Genomic DNA, 22,796 nt, shown 5'->3' on the forward strand with positions numbered 1-22,796 from the left:
ACTGGGATGTACTTGACCCGATTGTAGCATGGTCCTTTTTGGGTTGCCTTCACCAGTGCAATTTGATAGGATGGATTTTGAGAATAAGGTTATTTATGGTTTATTAATATATTACAAGTATAATATATTAATATGAAATCATATTATTTAATTGGTATTGATCAAGAATTAATTTGGAATTAATTTTGTGGTCAAAAGAGACTAATTAAATATATGGGGATTGATTATGTAAATCAATGACTCTTGTAGTGTGGGCCAATGATCCATGATTATGTAGATGGGCTAAACTAAGCCATGGATAGTCCATGGAGGTTAAATCCATGGAGCATGAGAATGTGGAAAGTCATGGGTCATTAGGGTTTACAAAGTGTGACCCTAGCATGTGCAACACTATAAATAAGCCCCTCCTAGAGCCAAAATCGGTTTCCACTTACTTTCCAAGAGGGTGAAGTTGATTTTGTGCTAGTAGCCTATTCTCTCAAGCCTCCTCTTGCATATTGGTGTTTGTGAACCAATAGAGGCATCACACTTGAGGTGCTCAAGCTTTCAAAGGTCAAGAACTACAAGTCCTTCTAAGAGGTAAGTCATCTAACTAGTTGTATCATTCAATTGTTCAAATGTATGCTAGTTAGGACAATGCTTTTGAAAAAATTGAAAATATGCATGTATAATTAGAGAAAACATAGATCCAAAGCATTTAGGGTTGCATGTGCACCATAGGAGTGTTATAGTGCTCAAAACCCAACAAGGGATCTCATAATGTAGTAGTTCATGGCTAAAATTGGAACTTGCACTTCACATGGGATTGTCCATGTACGAGTACGACATATCACCATAGGCCATATGTTGCTGCGCCTGATAGGGGTTTGCGTACATCTGGTTGTACATGGCTGCCGACGAGATGTATGGTTGATACTGTTGCAAGTTTGGTTGTGACCCAAATTGTTGAAATACATATTGCCCTGCTGGGTGAACTATGTATGGGTTTGCTCCCGTGTACTGTTGCGTGGACGGGTTGAATGGTTAAGCAGCCGTCATGAAAGGGATGAATTTTGGTGCTGCTGAGAAATGGACGCTGGGTCCGCAGGAGCTGGATCCCTGGTTGATCGAGGTCTGCACACCTGTGACTTGTGGCTGAGACACTTCCGAGATTGGACCCTGAGTCTGTTGTGAGAAGGGGTTAAAAACTGGTGGTTGTTGTATGAACAGCGGCACGTGGGGCAAGTCGACCATGGTGGCGTGTGGGTAGACCATCGATGAATACTGTGATTGTGGTGGAATATTGTGAGGGATCCAGGTTCCAGTGCCCGAACTGTGTGGAAATGATTGTTGCTAAGAAACAGGTATCTTTGTTTGTTGTGTTGGAACAATCTGTGGAGTTGTGGTTACGATTGTTGCTTGTGGAGGCGGGTTAAGTGTCGGGCGCCATAGACTGGCTATGTAGGTTACCGTTATTTCAGCTGCGGAGCTGGATGGTGTCTGTGAGACTGGCGTGTGATTTGAAGCGTGTTCTTCCTAGATGGGAACTTGCCCTCCGTCTAATGACTACATTGGATGCACTGTGCTTGTTTCCGCTATCCTTGACATCGCCGGAATTTCACTTGCCATTGTTGCTCTTTGGTTATGCTTCGTGGATGTATCGTTCTGGAGATACGTCCGGATGGCGCCAAATGTTGTGATATGTCCGGAGATGGTCAAATTTAGATCTGGGGTGAGAGTTGTGAAGGTTCCTTCTCTTGATATCACAGTAAAAGAAAAGAGATGATCGTTAGACAACGTCGGAGAGGGGATCCCAGAACGAAGCTTTGACGATCAAGTTAGAATTGATTCTGAGGGAAGATAGGGTAATAATTGAGAGAAAAAGAAACCAGCCCCCTTCTCTGTGGGGAAGAAGAGTCCTCTTATACCTGATCGAGAGGCACGTGCCTCCTAACTGATTTTGTTGAGCCTTCCCTCGTGAGACGTGACGCGACGGATCCGTATTGAAGGATCCTTCATCACGTCTTTTTGCCTCGTTGCCTCATTGGCTAGAGGAGAATCTTTCATATCGTGATGATCGTGGCTGTCTTCAGATGGGAAAATAGGACTCTCTGATTAGTCCCACGTTTGTCGGGGTATTTCTTCTAGGAGAAGAAAGCAGGGCGCAACTCTGCGCCTTAACCGTCATACGAGTGACTCCGCGTTGGCGAAGGCCCGACCTTGGCCCCAGACTGGACATGACCAGGTTCTAGCTAGGCCAAGCTTGGCGTTAGTTTGAGTTCTCCTTTTTTTACGTTCTCCCTGAGGGATGCGTTAACAGAACTAGATGCAGTGAATCATCATGTCAGTGTAAGTGTATATGTGTCTATGTTGATGTGATAAAGGTTGTAGAAGAGAATGGTATATGTTCTTCAGTTCGATGAGAGAATGAGGAGAATGGTGGGTGTGTAGTAGGTAGTGGGGGGGATAGGGTGGAGGGGTGGGATTTTACTCCGACTCCAACGATTCCCGTTAGTGTATGAAGAACGACTAGAGAATGAAGAACGAGAGAACGGGAACAGTTAAGGAGTGAAGGTGAGAGTGGGGGTAGGGGTGACAGGGTTGGGTGGGGTGGGTTTTGTTTAGTTTTTAATTAAAAAATAATACTAATATTGATTTAAAAAATGAAAAACAAATGAAAAGGGTAAAAAAGTCATTTCATATTGTTTAGGGACTAAATCCACAGAAACTTTGTATTTTGGACAAGTGGTGCAAGTTGAAAACTTTTTGGACCGCATCCACATTTTTTTGCTAACCATAGGGACCAAATTTACAGTCTAGTCTATTTGGAATTAGATATGATAAAAATTTTTCTATCAATACAATTATATATAGGGATGAGCATTAGAACCGCCGGAACCGGAACCGGAATTGGTAACAAGGTTCGGTTACCGGTTCTCCATTTTTATGAAAACCGGTCCCGGTTCTAAAAACCGGAACCGGTTTGACATTTTTCCCGTTTTTTAAAAATCGCATAACTCACTCATATGAAGTCGGAATTATTTGATTTTTTCCAACATGTAATTTGGAGTTTGTAATTCATTTTTTACTGTACAAACATATGTTTTGGTTAGATATTGAATCAGAAACATGCCCCGAAAGAAAGAATATCGATGTTGCGTTTTTTCTATTTCAACATTTTTTTTTGTTTTTTTGAATCTGTCACATTTTTTTAAATAAGCATAACTCATTCATATGACGTCGGAATTACTTAATTTTTTTTCCAGAATGTAATTTGGTGTTTGTAGTTCATTTTAGACTATAAAAACACATATTTTGGTTAGATATTGAATCAGTTATAGACCTCGGAAGACAACAGATCAATGCTGCGTATTTTCTGTTTCAACAATTTTTTTTTAATCTATCCCGCTTTTAAAATGCGCATAACTCACTCATACGAAGTCGGAATTACTTGATTCTTTTTTCATCATGTAATTTAGTGTTTGTACTTCAATTTAGAATGTAAAAAGTCATAATTTGGTTAAATATTGAATCATATACAAGCTCCGGAAGATAACATATCATCTATAATATTTCAACAGATTCTAGTTTGAAAAATAACCGAAAAACTGGGACCGGAACCGGAACCGACGCTAGAACCGGCGGTCCGGTTCCCGGTTCTTATAATATAGGAAAACCGGTTCCGGTTCCGAACCGGTCCGGTTCTAAAGTTCATCCCTAATTATATATACACAATCATTCACTTTTTTATAAATTATCTTAAATTTTTGTATAAACATGTTTTTATTTTTATGTCATCTTAGACATTATGATTAATCGATATTAACCATAAATCATAACCATTAACCGACTAAAAACGATAACAAAAACAAATATTAACTGCTACCCAATGTATTGAAATACATTAACCAATTATAGTAGTTTGGTTTGATTTTAACTAATAACCGAACCAAACCGACTATATACATCCCTAAGTATTATATTAGAGGGTACAATTATTGTTTAATCTTTAAATATAAAAATAATAATTATATATAAAAATATTAAATGGAAGAAAAAACGAAAGATGACGTTTGTGTGGTTTGGCGGTGACTTTTGGGGATCATTTTCACATTAACCATTGTTCTTGAGGATTATTTAGTCATCTGAGAATCTTCGCGATTATTTCGTATAAAATATCCCGAATATAAATTTGAAATTTAGGATCCTTCAAGCATACAGCAATGATGTCTTCTTCCACTTCATCTATTCACAAGAGCTTTAAATATGATGTGTTTTTGAGTTTCAGAGGCGAAGACACTCGTACGAATTTCGTTGATCATCTTTATTATGCTCTACAGCAGAAAGGTATTCACACTTACAAAGACGACGAGAGAATTAAGAAGGGCAACAGGATCTGTGATGAACTCATCGAATCCATTGAAGACTCAAAATTCTATCTCATCATTTTTTCCAAAAACTACGCATCTTCATCCTGGTGTTTAAATGAGCTTGTAAAGATTATGGAATGTCACAAGAACAACGAGCACACTGCCTACCCTGTATTCTATGATGTGGAACCGACGGAAGTCCGCAATCAAAACGGGGCAGTTGAAAAAGCCTTGGCAAGCCATGAAAACGACAAGGCTGCTGGGAAATGGAGGGACGCTCTGAGAGAAGCTGCGGATCTGGCTGGATGGGAGTTAAAGAGCGCTGCTGATAGGTAATTCATCATCATATTTTTTTCATTTCTGTAAAATCCGTTCATGATTCTGTGATTCTAGTCGATACAGCCTCGATCTTGGTGGTTTCTGTTTACTCGACGGACCCCCTTCTTTTTCATTTCTGTAAAATCAGGCTCAACTCGAGAAAAAATTCCCAATTATTTCCATTCTAAATCGGTTTACAATTTCTGTATTTTCATAATATGACAAAAGAGGGGCTTGAGCTTTCAGTTTTGTCGTAATTCAATCCTAAGGAAAAAAAAACATTTCAACCAATTTCATCATATATACGGAATATTTTTTAAACTTATTTCTTTCTAATCTGAGTTTACCCTGGAGCACCAGATGGAAAAGGATCGAACATGGCATCTCATGTTACATCATGTACATTTGTTTTCTATAGATGTGAAAGTAATTCTTATGGGATTTTGAGTAAGCAAATTGATTTTTTTTTAAATACAGTCATGAAGCTAAATTTATCCAAAAAATTGTTGAAGAGCTTTCACTAGAGCTACGAGCCATCAATTTCAGCATTGATGAAAAATTAGTAGGCATGGAGACCCGAATCAACGACGTTTTATCATCTTTAGGATCTGCTTTTGATGATGTTTGCATGATCGGGATCAAGGGAATGGGAGGTGGTGGGAAGACAACTTTGTCTAGAGCTGTTTTTGATCAAATATCCTTTCAATTCGAAGGTGCAAGCTTCGTTGAGAATGTCAGGGAAGTTTCAAAAGCTTCTTTGTTCGGTTTGAAGTCGTTGCAAAACCAAATTCTTTCTGATGTCTTCAATGATCGGGCCATCTCTGTTAGTAGTGTTTATGACGGAAAAAACATGATGAAGAGGAGGATGCCTAGTAAAAAGGTTCTTCTTGTTCTAGATGATGTGGATCATATAGAGCAGCTTGAGGCATTAGCCGGTGAGACAAATTGGTTTAAGCCAGGAAGCAGAATTATCATTACAACAAGAGATGAGCAAGTACTTGTTGCACATGGAGTGAAGTCGATTCATAACGTCCTGTTGTTATTGGATGACGAAGCAATTTGCCTCTTTAGTAAGTATGCATTTGGGAGAATGATTCCAAATCCAGGGTATGAAGAGCTATCACTACAAGTTGTGCATTATGCTGCTGGTCTTCCGTTAACAATCAAAGTTTTGGCTTCTTTTCTTTGTGGTAAAAATGAGCTTCAATGGGTAGATGCCCTTTTAAGACTAAAAACAATTCCATTAATGGAAACTCTGCGAAAGTTGGAAATAAGCTATATCAGTCTAGAGGAGGATTACAAGGAAATATTTCTAAATGTTGCATGCTTCCTTAAAGGTTGGCCGAAATCCCGTGCACTCAATGCTCTTGAAAGCTGTGGATTTCATGCTAGAAATGGTTTGAGAGTCCTCGAGCAAAAATCTCTCGTAACTGTTAATCATATTGGGTATCTTGACATGCATGACCATATTGAAGAACTCGGCAAGAATATTGTTCGTCGTTCACACCCGGATAAGCCTAACAAACATAGTCGATTGTGGATTGAACATGAAATTGAAGATATATTGTCTAATAAATTGGTAAGGATCAAGTTTAATCCTAAGTTGGAGCTAACACATTTTTATAAACTGTCACACAAGTTTCATGGTGTTTCCTTTTTGGATTGCAGGGTACTGAAGCAACAAGATATATACAGGTCAAGACGTGGCGTCTCAGTGGGCATGTTGTGTTGAAAGGACTTAAAAAGATGAAGGAACTTAGATTTCTTGAGGTGTCTGCGATGGGTGTTATTGATGCACGTATATGTGGTTGTTTTCGTCAAAATTGGAAGTTTAATAAGTTTAATAATTTGCAATATCTGAGTTGGAACCATTTCCCTTTAAGGTCTTTACCCAAAACATTTCAAGGTGATAATCTTGTTGCACTTGAGATGTCTCACAGCGTAATTGTACAACTTTGGGAAGGGAAGAAAAAAAAGGTAGAATTATGGTTGATTGATTTTTTGTGCGTCACTCATTTGAATGTTATACATCAATTGCTTTGTTATTACACCAATATTCATGCGTCTTTCTTTTTTCTTATATTAGGTTCTTAACAACCTCAGATTCCTTGACCTTAGTTATTCATCATTGAAGACACTTGATCTTGTGCTTACTCCAAATATCGAGACATTGAATCTTAACGGATGTTTTAGTTTGGTGGAACTTCAAATGCCAGATGGATGTTCAAAGCTCATAACCGTCGACCTCAGTTGGTCAATGTTGAGGACCCTTGACCTTGGGTCGGCTCTCAATCTCGAGCTGTTAGATCTTACAGGATGTTCGGATTTGGTAGAACTTCAAATGCCTTGTAGATCTCCAAATCTGAGTTCCATCAAACTTGCAAACTCGAAGTTGAGGACCCTTGATATTGGGCTGACTCCAAATCTCAAGTATTTTGATCTTGAACGTTGCTATGATTTGGAGAAAGTTCACATGGCCGATAAAAATCCAAAGCTCACATACCTCAACATAAGTTATTCAAAGTTGAAGAACCTTGATCTCAGGCTGACTCCAAATCTCGAGACGTTAGATCTTGAAAATTGTAATGATATGGAAGAACTTCACATAGCCAATGGATGCTTAACAAAGCTTGTCTACTTAAACCTGAATCGTTGTTTGAGGTTTAAATCTTTTAGATTTTGCATAGAGAGTGTTGCTTCTCGTAACAAGGATGATTCTTCTTGTAGTGAGGATGAATCACTTGAGGTTGGTCCTTTAGCAGAGTTACATCTGATTGCGGAGTCCCTAGATGGATTCCCTATTCACTCGGACAATAATTTGCCAAAGTTTCAGTTTACATGCTTTTATAAAGAAGATAAACCCTTATTGACTAGAAACCTTGAGAAGCTTATTTCTGTAGGTCTATGTGCTTGCATGAACCATGAGACCTTTTCAAGAAGCATTTGTGGGTTACAACATTTAAAGAAGCTTAAACTCGAAGGCAGTATTCTAGAGGCCCCTAAGGACCTTGACCAGCTAGAATATCTAGAGGAGTTAGATTTGTCATATACAGAGATTAAAAATCTTCCCGACACCATTTGTATGTTGAAACGTCTTAAATCTCTCAAAGTTAAATCCTGTTGGATTCTTGAGAAGTTACCAAAGGATCTTGGCCGATTAGAATGTTTAAAGAAGCTAATTTTGTCATCTGCAAAGATTAAACATCTCCCTGATAGCATTTGTATGCTGAAACATCTTGAACTTCTCAATCTTAGTTTTTGTTTGCTGCTTGAAACATTACCTGAGGATCTTGGCCGTTTAGAAAATTTAAAGAAGCTAACTTTGTCATCTACAAAGATTAAAGATCTTCCTGATAGCATTTGTATGTTGAAAAATCTTGAATCTCTCCAACTTCACGATTGTTTGTTACTTGAGAAGTTACCTGAGGATCTTGGCCGATTAAAATGTTTAAAGCATCTGAACCTCAGTTTTTGCAAGCATTTACGAGATATCCCGGAGAGCATCTGTATGATGAAATTTCTAAAATATCTCAGTCTCTACTATTGTATTAAACTTGAGAAATTGCCCGAGGAACTTGGATGTTTAGAATGCTTAGAAATTTTAGATATAACATGTACATGCATAAGTTATCTCCCGCAGAGCATCTTCTTGTTGAAACAAGTTCGTATTTTTGGGCGGAGAATGCTTCAGTCATGTGATTTTAGATCTGAGATACAACACTCAATATAGAAGTCTCCTGTATGTGCAGTTACCCAGGGATGATTTGAGAAGCTCCGAAGACCCGGAAAGAAGAAAATTCACATTAATAATTGTAACAGGTACTTTTCTTCTTTCTCTAGTGCACATCTTACTTTTGTTTGAAATTTGACACTGATATGACAATAATTGATTTTCAGTCAAATATTTATAACTATAGTTAAAAGAAAATGCAAGTCCTATGCATACAAAAACACCATGTGTTCTAGTTACAAGCTTGGTATCGTTTCAATTAGATTTGGAGCCTTTATCATACAGTCTTAGAATTCAAGAATGAGATGTTAAACTCGTAAAAACACATATGGATCTCGTGCAAATGACTCAAAATGTAAAGACTTTATTTCTTTTTTTCTTCTTTTCCAGAATTTAAAATTATATTTGTGTTACTATCGATCCTAACCTTTACATCGTTTAACCAAATAGTGTTGTTTTTAATATATCATAAAAGGCACCACACTCGATCGGGGAGAAAGTTGTGGAGGTGCACGCTGAAAGCATATCCTGTCATGTCTCGTGTAATGAATGCAGCCTAATAGTACAATGATCAAAGCTTATTCTATTTGATAAAAACCAAACAAAGATCTTTCCCATGCTATACACTACATTAGGTATATTACCAAGGTACTAGTACTTCAAATTTAAAATTACCTATACAATTTTATGAGCTAAATGCAAGAAATAGTTGTGTACACATATATACATGTGTATTATAGCATCCTACCCTCATATCTTTCTTTTATAACATTGTACTTCCAAGTTTTTCCTATTGAGGCATTGCACTTTGAGAATTTCTACCCGCTATATATTGTCTTTTTTTTTCTTATTGTAGCAGTGAAAAGTGCTCTGTATTTTAGATGAAATTGCTATAATTGGGTATTTTCAATATACAATGCAATAATAGGGAACATTTTTCGATGTACAATGCTATAATATACAAACCAATATAAGTAAATGCTATAAATAAATCAATCAATGAAATTACAATGCTATTTCTTGTATTAATTTTATTAGACTTAATAAGCGGTCATACGGAACACAACTAAGTTATTACCTTGTTTACCTGATTATTTGGCAGGCCTGTGACCCTCGGTTAATGAGAAGGCTCTGTGACCCTTGATTAATGTGAAGGCTCTGTTCATGGTCAGTTAGAACTTAGGCACTTTCTGGTTTTTGGGTTTTTATTATTTAATTTCATTAACTATGCTCATTAAATTCTAAGACATAATTTACACAAAAGATAACAAAAGATAAGTTGATCAAATTTAAAAAACAGAGATACTCAACAGTTGTTTAAAAACATTACATCACTGAAAAGTTGAAACACAAACCATCAACACTCACATAACTAGTGTAATACCCGAATGGGTTGGTCCATAAATGAATTATCGTTCACTGTCTATACAATTGATAATGCATCACGTGGTGCACCAATAGTGACTTGATATGTGGATGTAAAAATGTTGCTTCCATCATGTTGATGAATTCTATGAATTTGATTTGTACTAATAAATGGAGCATCCCACATTTCAACAATGATGTTACATATCAAAGTTTTTTGCTATTTTTAACATCTAGTCCAATGATATTTGAATCCAAAAATCAAACAAAAAATGCATGTATATTGCTATTTCATGCATTTATCCTAGCTAGGGCCTAAAAGCCAGAAATAGTAACGTACTTTATTATTATATATTAAAATTTTGGTGGTTTTAGAAATTTGGTGTTACTTATTAATATTATAAAAGCCCATTAAACTCCCATCATCAATATTTGTTTCTAATCAAATAAAAAAACATTTGACAAAATTTGGTATGATCGGTAACTACTTCAAGAATTAACCAATTTTAATTAGTTTTTTTTTTTTTTTTAAAGAGAACTGATTTTTTCAAAAACCAGTTCCGCCTTTAATGGGAAAATATGCACTTCTAATCCAAACCAATGAATACATTTTTAACATATGGGCTAATTTTATATAGCCCATTCAGATAAACTTTATAAAGTCCATTCAGATACACTTTTAACATATGGGCTAACTAATGAGCCGAACAGATATTTTGTGATAAGGAAATGGGGAATGTAAGGCTTCACTGCTTCAATATTAAATTAGATAAACTGTTGTTTCGTCTTTTTTCTTACTCGAGTCTTGATCGTTTAATAATATAAAATCAAATATTCTTAAATTGTTATTTTTGTTGATATAAACCCATACAATTTTAAACATGTCATAAAGAGTGTTTTATTAATATTTTATTCAAGGGATAATGACTTGAAAGGGTAATAGACTTTCAACTTTATTCACATTTAGTCATTAAATTTTTTTTCATTATCTATTTGCCAATGAACTATTGAAAATGTGAACAGTTTCAATAGTTTAGTGGCAAATAGATAATAAAAAAAAGTTTAGTGACTAAATGTGAACAAAATTGAAAATTCGTTTATCTCTCAAATTATCCTAATATTATACCCTGAAAAATGTATTAAAAAAAGAAAAACGAAACCAATATTATATGTATAAGTTTTATGTTATAAAACTATGCAATGTTATATGTATAAAAATTATCCTAATATTATATGTATGAATTTTGTGTTATAAAATTATGCAACATATAAATTGACATACATTAAACCATATACGTTGTTTATAAAAGAATACATACATACATTGATACATTATATATGTTGTTATACTCTATGTATTGACATACATCATATTAGTATATTTACTATTAAAAAGGGTATCGAAATTTTCATATTACACACAACATACATTTAGAACTATTTTTAATATTATTATTCTTTTTAATTTTTCTTATGTAACTTGAGTTAACATATACATACATATAGTTTAAAACATACATACTCTCAAACACATATATACGGTAAAATATATAGATACATAAATGGTTCATATTATATTACAGTTTTAAAAGTAGCCACGTATGTAAAAAGTTGTTATAGGAATTCTCCCTCCTTAGTTAGAAATTTTTTATTTTCATTTTTAAGGATTGTATTTTAAAAATAAAATGGTATAGTATTAATTTGTTTGTGAGTTTAAAGCATCTTATTTTCATTAAAGAAGAAAAAACGATAAAGAACAATATAATATTTTTACTTTAAAACACAAAATAGCTTTTCTTGACCAGTTTTATACAGGAAACACACAAAGTTAAATATAAACTGAAACTGCCCAACGAACTAACCAACAACATCTGAGAGAGAAAAAGAAGTTGATTCTTTAATTAAACTAAGCAGCAACATCAATTTTAAATCTTTTATTAATAACTATTGGATTACATTAAGGATGTCGTCTTCATAAATATTTCAAGCTAACTTGCATCAGCTCAAACATGAAGTTGAACATCGATATTCAGATAGAATTAAAACACCCTATTGGTAGCCAATAGTGTTAAATTAGGTGTTTAAGGTCAAAACTAAATTTATATAACTTTATGAACTAAAAATAAAATATTTTTTGGGTAACCCTTAATAACTAGATATAGTTAGGAACAACTTAAGGAGTGTGAAAAATAATTCGTTTTTTTATATCTTTTTCAGGGTATAATATTAGGATAATTTGAGAGGGTTTGTTCACATTTAGTCACTAAACTTTTTTTCATTATCTATTTACCACTGAACTATTGAAACTGTTTACATTTTACCCTTATGACCGGTTGTTACTGTTCATAAGGGTAAAATATGAACAGTTTCAATAGTTTAGTGACAAATAGATAATGAAAAAAAGTTTAGTGTCTAAATGTGAGCAAAATCAAAAATCCATTACCCTTTTCATGTCATTATCCCTTTATTCAATTTATGTTTTCACTTTGCTTTCATCAACCTATATCTTTTGGACAAATCAAATGGGTCACTCTATAAAACATAAATAAATTCATTTATAATTCATTCACCCCTTTTCATATTTTTTCACAGCCACCCCTCCTTGGCTCCTCCCCACTACAACTTTTGTTTTTCACAGATTTAACTTAGATTTCAACTTTCGTTTATAAATTCGATACAAATATATTTTTTCCCAACTTTCCTTCATTATATTTTTTTTACCCGACTATAAGTTTTTCTTACAAATTTGACATAATATTTTTTAAAGTTTTTCATCATTTTATTATTATTATTATTATTATTATTATTTTAAGCATGGTTTTCTTTTTCTTTTCTTTTTTTTTAATTCTTTTTACAATTACTTTTATGATATCTTTTACTTTTATTTTGCATGGTTTCTTAATATATATATATATATATATATATATATATATATATATATATATATATATATATATAGGACTAAGTTATAGTGTGGATGATAAGTATTGTGTGGATGTAGGGATGAATGTGGACCAAGAGTTTAAAATACATATTTTAATAGAATACATATTCTGATTGAATACAAATTCTGAAAGAATACATATTCTGATTGAATGAACATTTTGAAGAATAACAAATTTTTGAACAATGAGTTGAAGAATAACAACATTCTTAAAGAATAATCATCTATTATTAACATTATTGAAGAATCTAAGGTCCAAAAATAAACAAAAAAACAATTTTTACTGTCACATTCTATAAAAAATACAATGTCATTTTTTGAACTTTTGTCACATTCTATAAGAACACAAGCTTTATAGTAAGTCATTCTTGAAAAAATATTCATTCTATAAGAATACAATGTCATTCATAAAAGAATTTTCATTCTCATTCTTGTTTCATGTTGTTATATTTTAACATTTTGGTGTGGTGAATCTCAACTGTCATGAAATTGTCTCTTAATTTTCATACACAATTGTTGTTCCAAACAACTTTGCTACATTCTGAGTGGTCCTGAAACAAAACACATACAAATAATGAAGTTCAAGAATATAAATACATACAACTTGTGGCCTCATGGACCAATTGTCTATTTATACAAATACTTTGTATGTTGAAAATTAGAAGAGTTTAACAGTTTACTTGTTTAGGTGATTTAGTTATATGATTTTGTAATTGCATCATCCATGAAAACACAAAAAAAGACCAAATATTGATTGAAAATTAAGAAGTAACCAAGAGTAGTGCAATCGAAGCTAAAACAGAAGGCTTTATGTTCATATGACGAGCTTAATGTTCACATGTAGGAAAATAATATTTATTCTTGGTGTATGAAAATAAAATGGGGACATAAAATTCAACCTATAATTATCTCTTTTCAACCCCAACCTAATTATATATATTGTTTCTATCCATGTATCCAAGTAAAAGTAAGAACATTAAATTATCTCTGTTGTTGGCCAAATACCACTAAACAATATGTAAAATTAAGAATATTGTAAAATTATCTATACTAAACCTAAACCCAATATAAATTATATTCAATATGTAAACAGAGTCAGAGGGATGAAAATACAAGACTGTGATGTTCTTAAAAATTACTTGAGAAAGCCTCAAAACCATAACATATGATGAATATGAACTCGCCATTTGACAAACCAATTAAAATATCGATTCTTTAAAACCCTCAAACTGAAAGATAAAAATGAATTTTATACAGATTGGAGGTCGACTGTGTTCTTGATTTCAAGATGGTGGAACTTGGAAGCAAAAGCCTGCATCAGTTTCCAACTGATGGCGAGATATAAGAGAAAAGATGGTGGTGACGTGAGGTATTCTAATGGTACTGAAGGTCAATAGAAGAGGGAGGGATACGATATTATGGGAGTCGGTGAAAGTGGCAATATGTAACGCCTGGTTCCTGGTACGTATTTACATTATTAAAATGTTCATTTTATAAGAGCTACTCGGCGAGTTGGTAGCCCTAACTCGTCGAGTAGGTGCCAGCTTGGTTGCGGGATTTAAATGGTCTACTCGACGAGTCCAAGCCTGGACTTGGCGAGTAGGTCCATCAGGGGGAAACCCTAATCTTCAGGGCTTGCACCCTATTTAAGCATCATAATTGGCCTCCGCCCCAGCCTCCATCACTTACAAACCCTATTATCGAAACCCTAATCCACCTTGAGTGATTTGGAGCTTGTTCTTGCCATTTTTGAGTGTTGTTGTGTATTTTGAAGCTTGTGGAAGGAGAGGAAGATAGAAGTTTCAAAGGGGAAGAAGTAGATCCAAGGGCTACACTTCATTCACTGCATTTTCTGGTAATAAAGCCTCAAGCTTGATCATTCTTTTCTTAGATCTATTTATGACCTCTTTTGAGGGTTTTTTGTCACACCCCCAGACCAGACGGCGGAAACGTCCGGAGGCGGGTGACTTCATTGTGCAGTATCATAACAATTGAATATAAATGAAACAAAGCAATCCAAACATCATACATTAAGATAACAAACTTACATTGTTTACATATTGTATTTGTTCTTCGAGTTACACAAAAGAGACATAAGCAGAAAAATCCAAGCTACAGCTAAAAATCTTGCATCCGCGTCCCTTGTTACCTGCTTACTAGATCCCTGAGAATACAAGTCGTTTTGAAAAGCGTTAACTAAAAAGTTGGTGAGTTCATAAGCATTTTTGTATAAAATCGTTGACACTTGTTTAGAATCGTTCTCATTGTACTTTCAGAAAATCCGATATTTTCTATGAAATCGTTTGAAGTCTTGCCTTGAAAATCATGGATATATGTGTGCATGTCATTACTTTTATTCATCCTTATAAGGAGCGATTTAGAAAAGTAGTGTGATTTGTAAAAGCGAGATGTGTACGAGAATAGTTCTTTTGAATAGTAATAGTCAACCGTTTCCAGAAAAATCCCTTATTTTCAAAAAGAGAATATGGTTGAAAATCTTGTTCCTCTTATCGAGTAAAATTGAGTGTGCGATCTAGTTTATCGTTATCGAAATCGTAGAAAATCGTTTTCTCCAGAAAATCCTATATTTTCTGCTATAAAATATTCGTAAGTTCTAGTTCCAACTATGTATATGTGTGGGTTAGTTTATCATTTTCAAATTTGTTTACAAACGTTTTTCATAGAGTCCTACGCTTTTTAATTTGTAAAATAGCAGTATCACGACTCTATACTTGTTAGGAGAAAGAATCAACATGGCAATTGTGGGCGTACTATGCGATGAAAAAGGACAGTCAACGCAACAAATGCGGACCATCACTTATCACGTGTAGGGAAGTCAACACAACGTGCCAAAATTTATTTATGAGGTTTTCCTTACATAAATTTCTAGATGCCATAACATATTCTAGTGAGCCGTTATAACCATACTAATCTGACAGAGTGCCTGTTTTGGCGTTTCTCAGGCGCCCTCGGTTTGGAAAAGACATTTGTCACCCTAGACTGGCCTGTCTAGCTGTAGCGAACAGCGAAGGTGCGGGGTGTCAACCCCGTATAGATCTATACACAAATTCCCGCTCTCCCTCCAGGAGACTCTGGCTATAACTCCTTATAGGACTTAGACGTACACTAATATTTTTTATATTTAGGTACTTTTGAGATTTGTCTTACTAGAATATTAACAAGCTTTTGAGCAATCGTTAGAGATCCATTATTTGTTAGATAAATAATGAAATTCGTACTTATTGAATAGAAATATCGTTCTCGTTCCATATCGTTGATTGTGCTCGTTAACTAGGTGCTCGTGTTCGTTCCTTTTCGTTTATTGAAAAATAAGTCATTTTAGTGAAGAGAAAAAGTGTCAAGTTATATATTGTATAAATTTATAACTGCCGGTTATGACACGCATTTTTTGTTTTATGACATATAGAACATTACTTGTGTTGTTGAAGGTTTTACGACAACAGTTTATGACATGCAAATATTTCTGTCATAAACGCTCTATTTGTGTATTTTCTTTACGCAAACCTTTATATTGAATATTTATAAAATACTCCCTGATAGTTTGCAAAATAGTCACAAAGTTCCCATTTTCGAAAATCACTAGAAATAGTGTCAACTTATCAAGGTTCCTTTTTATAAGTTTTATCTCTAGACATGAAAGCATAGATAAAGGGGTTATGTTGGACACATCCAATAGTTGGGAGGCTCTTTTGTTCACAAAGTATCCTTTGTTCCTTAAGAAGTTGTGAAATCTTACGTTCATGAGGATATTACTAAAATAATATTTTAATAATATTTCACACGCACATACAAACATACATATACATGCAATTATTCAAGTATTTAGGCAAGATTTGACTTGTACTCTCCCCCAAAAACATTAAAATATTGAAAAACGTGGGGTATGAAGCTCACCTTAGTTGACTTGTTGGGTGATTTGAGGGGCTGAGGAGGAAGTCTCCAACTCCAAAACTTGGAAAATTCTTAAATCTCTAAAGGATTCTAGGAATAATTTTTGTGTGTAGATATAGTGAAATCTTAGAATAATGTAAAGAATTATTATTCAAGAGGATAAAATACTCACCAAAGAAATCTGGGAATTTCCTTTGAAAGGATGAACTTGAGGCTTGAAGGTGTTGAGAGGATTTCTTAGGAGTTTGTTGAGTATGGAAGTGAGATGTGTAATGCGGGGGAGGAGATTCACGTATCTAGGGGAAGGATAAGGGTGACTTGACATTTGCATGGAAAGCTGGTGGGTAAAGATTATTTTCCTATGGATAATGTGTGTTTATTTGGGATTTGCATGGGAAATGAGGAATTATCATCAAATCACAAAGTCAACCTCTTTGTCCTTAACTTGATTTAGGATAAGATCTTCCTAAATCCTAAACTTTTATTTTATGAAAATATGATTTAAATAATTAAATTTGGCATAAAATAGAGGTTTTAGGGGTCTTAGTTAAGAAAAACTCGAGTTTGGTGGGATTCCCGGCCTCAAAATACTCCAAAATGGAGAAAAGGTTCGAAATAGTCCAAAATCCGGAGCTAAAAGGTAAATTTCGGAGTCCTAGGGTAAATTCTGGAGCTATAGTTCAAATTCCGAAGGGAAGGGTCGGGTCTGCGAGGTTCCGAAGTGGTTGGCAAGGAGTTCCGGAGCAAACAGTACTTTCCGGAGTGCATTCTCGGATTCCGAAGCTGCTGGGTGAGTTCCGAAATCAATCCTCGCTTCCGGAGTCAGACGCGTGTTCAGTGGTCCGGACCGAGGCATTCCGAGATGCGAAGTCGTCCGGTGCAAGGTCCTTCCGGAGCAAGCCTTAGCCTTCCGGAGTCACTTCAGAGGTTCCGAAATGAGTAGCTTCTTGGTTTCTTAGAAGGTATCCGGACTAAGAGGGTTCCGGACCAAGAGGGTTCCGAACCAAGATGGTCCTTTTGGGTTTCTTCTTCCAGTTTTGAGCTGTTTTCGACTAAGGAAGGTGCTTAGAGAGATTTGAGATACGTGGAGAGATTTGGGAGAGATTTCACATTCTTGGAGAGATTTGGGAGAGATTTCACATAGTTGGAGAGATTTCGTATATAGGAGAGATTTCACATACTTGGAGAGATTTGGGAGAGATTTCACATTCTTGGAGAGATTTGGGAGAGATTTCACATACTTGGAGAGATTTTGCATATGGGAGAGATTTGGGAGAGATTTCACATACTTGGAGAGATTTGGGAGAGATTTCACATTCTTGGAGAGATTTTGGAGAGATTCGATATACTTGGAGAGATTTCACATACTTGGAGAGATTTGGGAGAGATTTCACATACTTGGAGAGATTTTGGAGAGATTTCACATACTTAGAGAGATTTGGGAGAGATTTCTCACACTTGGAGAAATTTGCATTCTAACACTACATGGCTCATTAGGAACTCATATTGTACACTTAGAAGTGTTAGCACAAGTCTCACAATAGTCCTTGCTTACTTGAGGACGGAATTTCCTAGCCAAAAAGGCTAGTTGTGACATCATCCCCCCGTTAGAGGGAATTTCGTCCCGAAATTCTTTCGAAAGGTAGGGTCATGAATACGGGAATAGGTGAAGGTACTTTTGATTCATCTGGTTTTCGCGTTCCCAAGTGAATTCCGGCTCACGTCTAGCGTTCTCTCGAACCTTCACAATCAGGATGTGGTTTTGTTTTGTGTACTTAACTTTCCCGTTCATTGTCTTGATAGGCTGATCAATTATTAGGAAGTTCTAGTTCACCTTAGTCTTATCTAGTGGCCTGGGAGGGTTGTCCGATAGTCACTTTCTAGGTTCGATACATGGAATACAGGGTGTGCGTTACTAAACTCGGAGGGTAATTGGAGTTTGTAGGCTACCGGGCCGATTCGTGCAAGGATTTCGAATGATCTGGTGCATCTGGAGTTTAGTTTACTCTTCCTTTTGACTCGAGTCACTCTTCCCCGAGGGGAGTTTTTAATTAATATCCCGATCTCTTACTTGGGATTTCAAGGTTTTAAGATGCTATCTGCATAGTTCCTTTGTCGGTGTTACGATGTTTGGGGTCGTGTTTGGGTTTGGACTATCCTTTCCATGGTTTCTCAAATAATCTCGGGTCTAGTGAGTGTGTTATTGGGCGTTTGTCATCTTGTCGGCTGGACATCTCCCATCTCAGCCTAATAGAGGATGACTTGCATCTCTGGCCACACAGGGCCTCGAGGGGTGCAACTCCTATGCTCGAGTGGTAGTTGTTGTCATATGAATACTCGATTAGAAACAAGTGGGTATCTCAAACCTTGTCAATGTCCATTTCACATGCTTCTCTTCGGGATGTGGGTTCTTGTTTACCTTGATCATCGTCAGGTGGGATTTCTAGAGTTTCGGTGGTCTGACACTTATGAGTGCTAAACACATTGAAATGTCCGACACTGGGTCCCTTGATTAATCGGAGACTATGAGTTATCGGGCCCTTTCTTGGCGAGGACTTTTGGATGGTTTCTTAGAGATCGGGATCCTGGTGTCCTAGAAGTAGGGTTTTCTGGGCCTTAGGAGTTGGTACTATGGTCACCAAGGTTGAGTTTGCGAGTGGTGTAGTTAACCTTATGAGCCTTAGATTATCTTGGGAGTTTTCTCCCTAGGGTTTTTCCAACCTAATGGTAGGTCGGTCTCTGCCAGTCCTCGTTGTTGGTTGAACATGTCTCCGATTCGGGGGTAGGGAGTATCGATCCCTGAGGCTGGGTTTGTTTGGCTTACTCGTAGTCAGTGGTGCTTATGGTACTTTCGTCTTTCTCCCTTATGAGTTAGACAGGTGCTTCCTGTGGTTAGGGGTTGGCTCTGATGTTTCCCTTATTTATTATGTCGATCTTGCGATCAGATACTATCTGTTCTTGTGACTGTGCTAAGTGGTATCGGGTGTTTGGTTATTGGGGTGGTTCCAGGAGTAGGGGTGATTCTATCTCTGCTTAGCACATGGTTGGGGTTTCCAGAGGGATTTTGGGAACCTGTGGAGGAAGGTTGGAAGCATTTCGAATTCCCTTGATGCCCTTTGCTTCTTGGTTTTTAATCTTTATTGGGGCTAGGGAAAAGTGTGTGGTATTTCTTACAACAGGACTTAGGTGTCTGGTTGCTAGGGATTTGTCGTTACCGGCTGAAAGAGTTTCGTCATCCGGTGGAGTAGGACGAAAGTCTATTTGTAGTGCTCGGGGTTTGTAAGGTGAGGATCAAGCCTGTCCGTGCCAATTGATGACATTGGACTTCCTTGTTGTTACGTCGATTTGAGGAGTATTGGTTGCTAGGAATGACAGGGTGTTCTATGTTCATGTTCTTATCATTGCTAGTTTTGTTTTCGTTGTTACCATTGGGTTTATCTTGTTTCTGCTTGTTAGGTGTTCTAATGTTCGTGTTCTTATCGTTGCTAGTTTCGTTTTCGTTGCTACCATTGGGGTCTATCTCGTTTCTGCTTGTTAGGTGTTCTAGTGTTCATGTTTCTTATAGTTGCTAGTTTCGTTTTCGTTGTTACCATTGGGTCTATCTTGTTTCTGCTTGTTAGTTGTTCTAATGTTCGTGTTCTTATCGTTGCTAGTTTCGTTTTCGTTGTTACCATTAGGGTCTATCTCGTTTCTGCTTGTTAGGTGTTCTAGTGTTCATGTTTCTTATCGTTGCTAGTTTCGTTTTCGTTGTTACCATTGGGTCTATCTTGTTTCTGCTTGTTAGGTGTTCTAATGTTCGTGTTCTTATCGTTGCTAGTTTCGTTTTCGTTGTTACCATTGTGTCTATCTCGTTTCTGCTTTCTTAGGTGTTCTGGCGACACGAGGGTGTTATTATAAGGCAAAGGAATTCGTAATCCGAATTCTGCCAGGTCCTTCCACTATAGATGGAGGTGACCTAACCGTACATACTTAGGATCTTTAGAGATGGTTGACTGTGGGGTTCTGTCCTAATCGCTATTCAGCCCAGGGACAGAAAGTAAGGCGGAATCGCACGCTCGTAGTTTGCGGAATCCTAACTATATATGATACTAACGTTCATATAGGACCATCATGGTCCATTCGTGAGGATCCCTAGCTTCCCGTGATTTACAGGATTTGCTCTAACGAGAAAATAGTTTTTGGATTATATCTTTAATTGACAAAAACTTTTGTGATAGATCGATGTTTAAGTTTATCGTAGAACGTACCAAAAGTTGTGGTAGGGTTCCTCGTCATCAACTCATGTCTAGTTGTCGACTCCTTCGTTAGTCATCTCCGTTGGACAATCTCTCTTGAGATGTCCTGTTGCACCGCACTTGTGGCAAACTGAACTTACTTCTGGGTTGCGGGTTGGGGCAGTGTATGGGGTCGGGGCCCTACAGTAGCAGGAGGTGTGCCCCATCTGCGACATCCCCATTTTCACGGCCAGAAAAGACCGATTTTGTTTATGCTTTGTTTGAAAATCAGAGTAACATTTTAAATAAAAGTGTTGTGGAAATTGTCCCAAAACAAAATATGATAAAGATTTATCAAAAGCATTTCCATAGAAATGTATTTCATTAAAAAGACTCGGGATGTCATGTTCGATACAGATCATAAGCATAAACAATACAACATAGGCATTACTACATTATTCCGTATTAACAGGCCTAAAATCCCTTAATCTCTCATCCCAAGACATCACATCTATGCTCATGCGCCACTACCTGTAATACAAGAAACTGAGTGGGTCAGGCTTGGGAGCCTGGTGAACACATAGGGTTTTCAACCCACACTAAATAAGTTTATTAATTTCATCAACCAACAATAACCCGATTACCCGTTCCCGTTATCCTCACATTACGTCCCTAAAACACCTATCATAAGGGACCTAGACTAAGGGTCAACATCGGGATGGACACTAATGCTAAGGGGATTCCTCAGCAATAAATGTCCTTAAGGCAACCGTGAGGGGGATGGAGTACACCCGGTGAGCACACAGTTCAAATAAACACCTACAGGTTGCGAGCCTGCTAGCGTTCCACTGGACTGTCTAGAATAGTCCGTGGTCGTCATCTATACTCCGCTAGATGACTGGATCATCAATAACATCTATAACGAGGCCTCTCATTATTTTATTTTGTCACACAGCAACTATTACATCTACCCATGTTTTACCCAACACATTTTGTAGATATAAAATACATATACGGTTTAAATAATTTAAAACATGTATGAAAATCTTTCACCCAGCACAGACAGCAAGTATTCAGACAATATACACACATAGCACGTAGTTTATATAAAATACTTCATATCTATGTGTAAGATGAAAGTAACTATACACTCACCTGATAAGGTGGTGACTCTGAATTCAGACAGCGCTTCGTTACTCTTAAAACAATTTCCCTCGACAAAACCTAGTATCATTACCACTAGAGTTTAGTTTAATATTCACCGAGACTAATTAATAGTCTAGCTATTATTACTATTATATAAGCGTTAAACAATACTTATATAACCCATAATAATAGCCCAAGTATTTATTATAAGTTCCTAATAACGTTACTATAATTAAATAAAAGCTATATTAAAAATAGCGTAGGCGTAGCTCACTTACAGCGGGTTTTTCTCAAAACCGGGCGCCGCTGGAGCAGCGTTCCCGAGCCGAAAGGCTCTTCTTCTTGGAGCCGTCGGGCACTCTGGGGCTTCCGCCTCGTGCTAGGGAAGTTCCCTAGGCTTTTCGGGGGGTTTCGGGGGCTAGAGAGAAGTTCTAGAGAGAGAGGGAAGTGAGAGGAGGTGTGAGGAATAAAGAGGGCTTCACCTCTTATTTATAGGAGGCTGGAGGAAGGTTCACGTCGTGAATTTTTGATATTCACGTTCATGGGTCCTTGATACAGGATGTGGTTTTCATATCTGTTCTGATTTGCAGGGTCTAAAGGAAAGTGAGGAGATAGAGCGAGGAAGGATAAACCTGATCATGGGAAACAGAAAGTCTTCACCAGTAACCAAGATCGGAGTTTATCAGCTTCTGCTTAGTAATGATGTTAGATTAGATTTAATAAATTGTTGCTATTCGTCTGAGATGACGAGAAACATTATTTCATTTCATGCATTGTTCAGACAAGGTTTTACATATTCTTTTAATGATTTGAATGGT

General features: G+C 36.4%; 1 protein-coding gene and 1 long non-coding RNA gene across 5 annotated transcripts; both read left to right on the forward strand.

The window, feature by feature from the left end:
- Window positions 1–4,072: 4,072 nt before the first annotated feature.
- On the forward strand, window positions 4,073–9,949 carry LOC145115149 (TMV resistance protein N-like). Of its 4 annotated transcripts, none has more exons than XM_079051355.1 (7): window positions 4,073–4,681; window positions 5,145–6,246; window positions 6,336–6,644; window positions 6,754–8,486; window positions 8,565–8,752; window positions 8,848–9,045; window positions 9,500–9,949. In XM_079051355.1, exons 1-4 carry the CDS (start codon window positions 4,203–4,205, stop codon window positions 8,395–8,397), a joined length of 3,534 nt encoding a protein of 1,177 aa, XP_078907481.1. In that variant the 5' UTR covers window positions 4,073–4,202; the 3' UTR covers window positions 8,398–8,486; window positions 8,565–8,752; window positions 8,848–9,045; window positions 9,500–9,949. The 4 variants fall into 4 exon arrangements, with proteins under 4 accessions (XP_078907481.1, XP_078907482.1, XP_078907479.1 ...); XM_079051356.1 differs by having other exon boundaries at window positions 8,873–9,045; XM_079051353.1 differs by lacking the exon at window positions 8,565–8,752 and having other exon boundaries at window positions 8,873–9,045.
- A 4,056-nt stretch (window positions 9,950–14,005) lies between these two features.
- On the forward strand, window positions 14,006–22,586 carry LOC145114805 (uncharacterized). Its single transcript, XR_013711237.1, has 3 exons — window positions 14,006–14,167; window positions 14,481–14,561; window positions 22,569–22,586. It is a non-coding gene; the product is annotated as an uncharacterized LOC145114805 (long non-coding RNA).
- The last annotated feature ends 210 nt before the right edge of the window (window positions 22,587–22,796 follow it).

Source organism: Lactuca virosa, chromosome 5 (genome assembly GCF_052849685.1).
Source record: "Lactuca virosa cultivar CGN04683 chromosome 5, Lactuca_virosa_CGN04683_v6, whole genome shotgun sequence".
NCBI lineage: Eukaryota > Viridiplantae > Streptophyta > Magnoliopsida > Asterales > Asteraceae > Lactuca > Lactuca virosa.

Bases quoted from the DNA above. Each gene is read 5' to 3' on its own strand.
- LOC145115149 (XM_079051355.1), top strand. From the start codon at position 4,203: ATGATGTCTTCTTCCACTTCATCTATTCACAAGAGCTTTAAATATGAT. The intron at 4,682-5,144 runs GTAATTCATCAT...TTTTAAATACAG, and splicing joins TTAAAGAGCGCTGCTGATAG to TCATGAAGCTAAATTTATCC. The intron at 6,247-6,335 runs GTAAGGATCAAG...TTTGGATTGCAG, and splicing joins ATATATTGTCTAATAAATTG to GGTACTGAAGCAACAAGATA.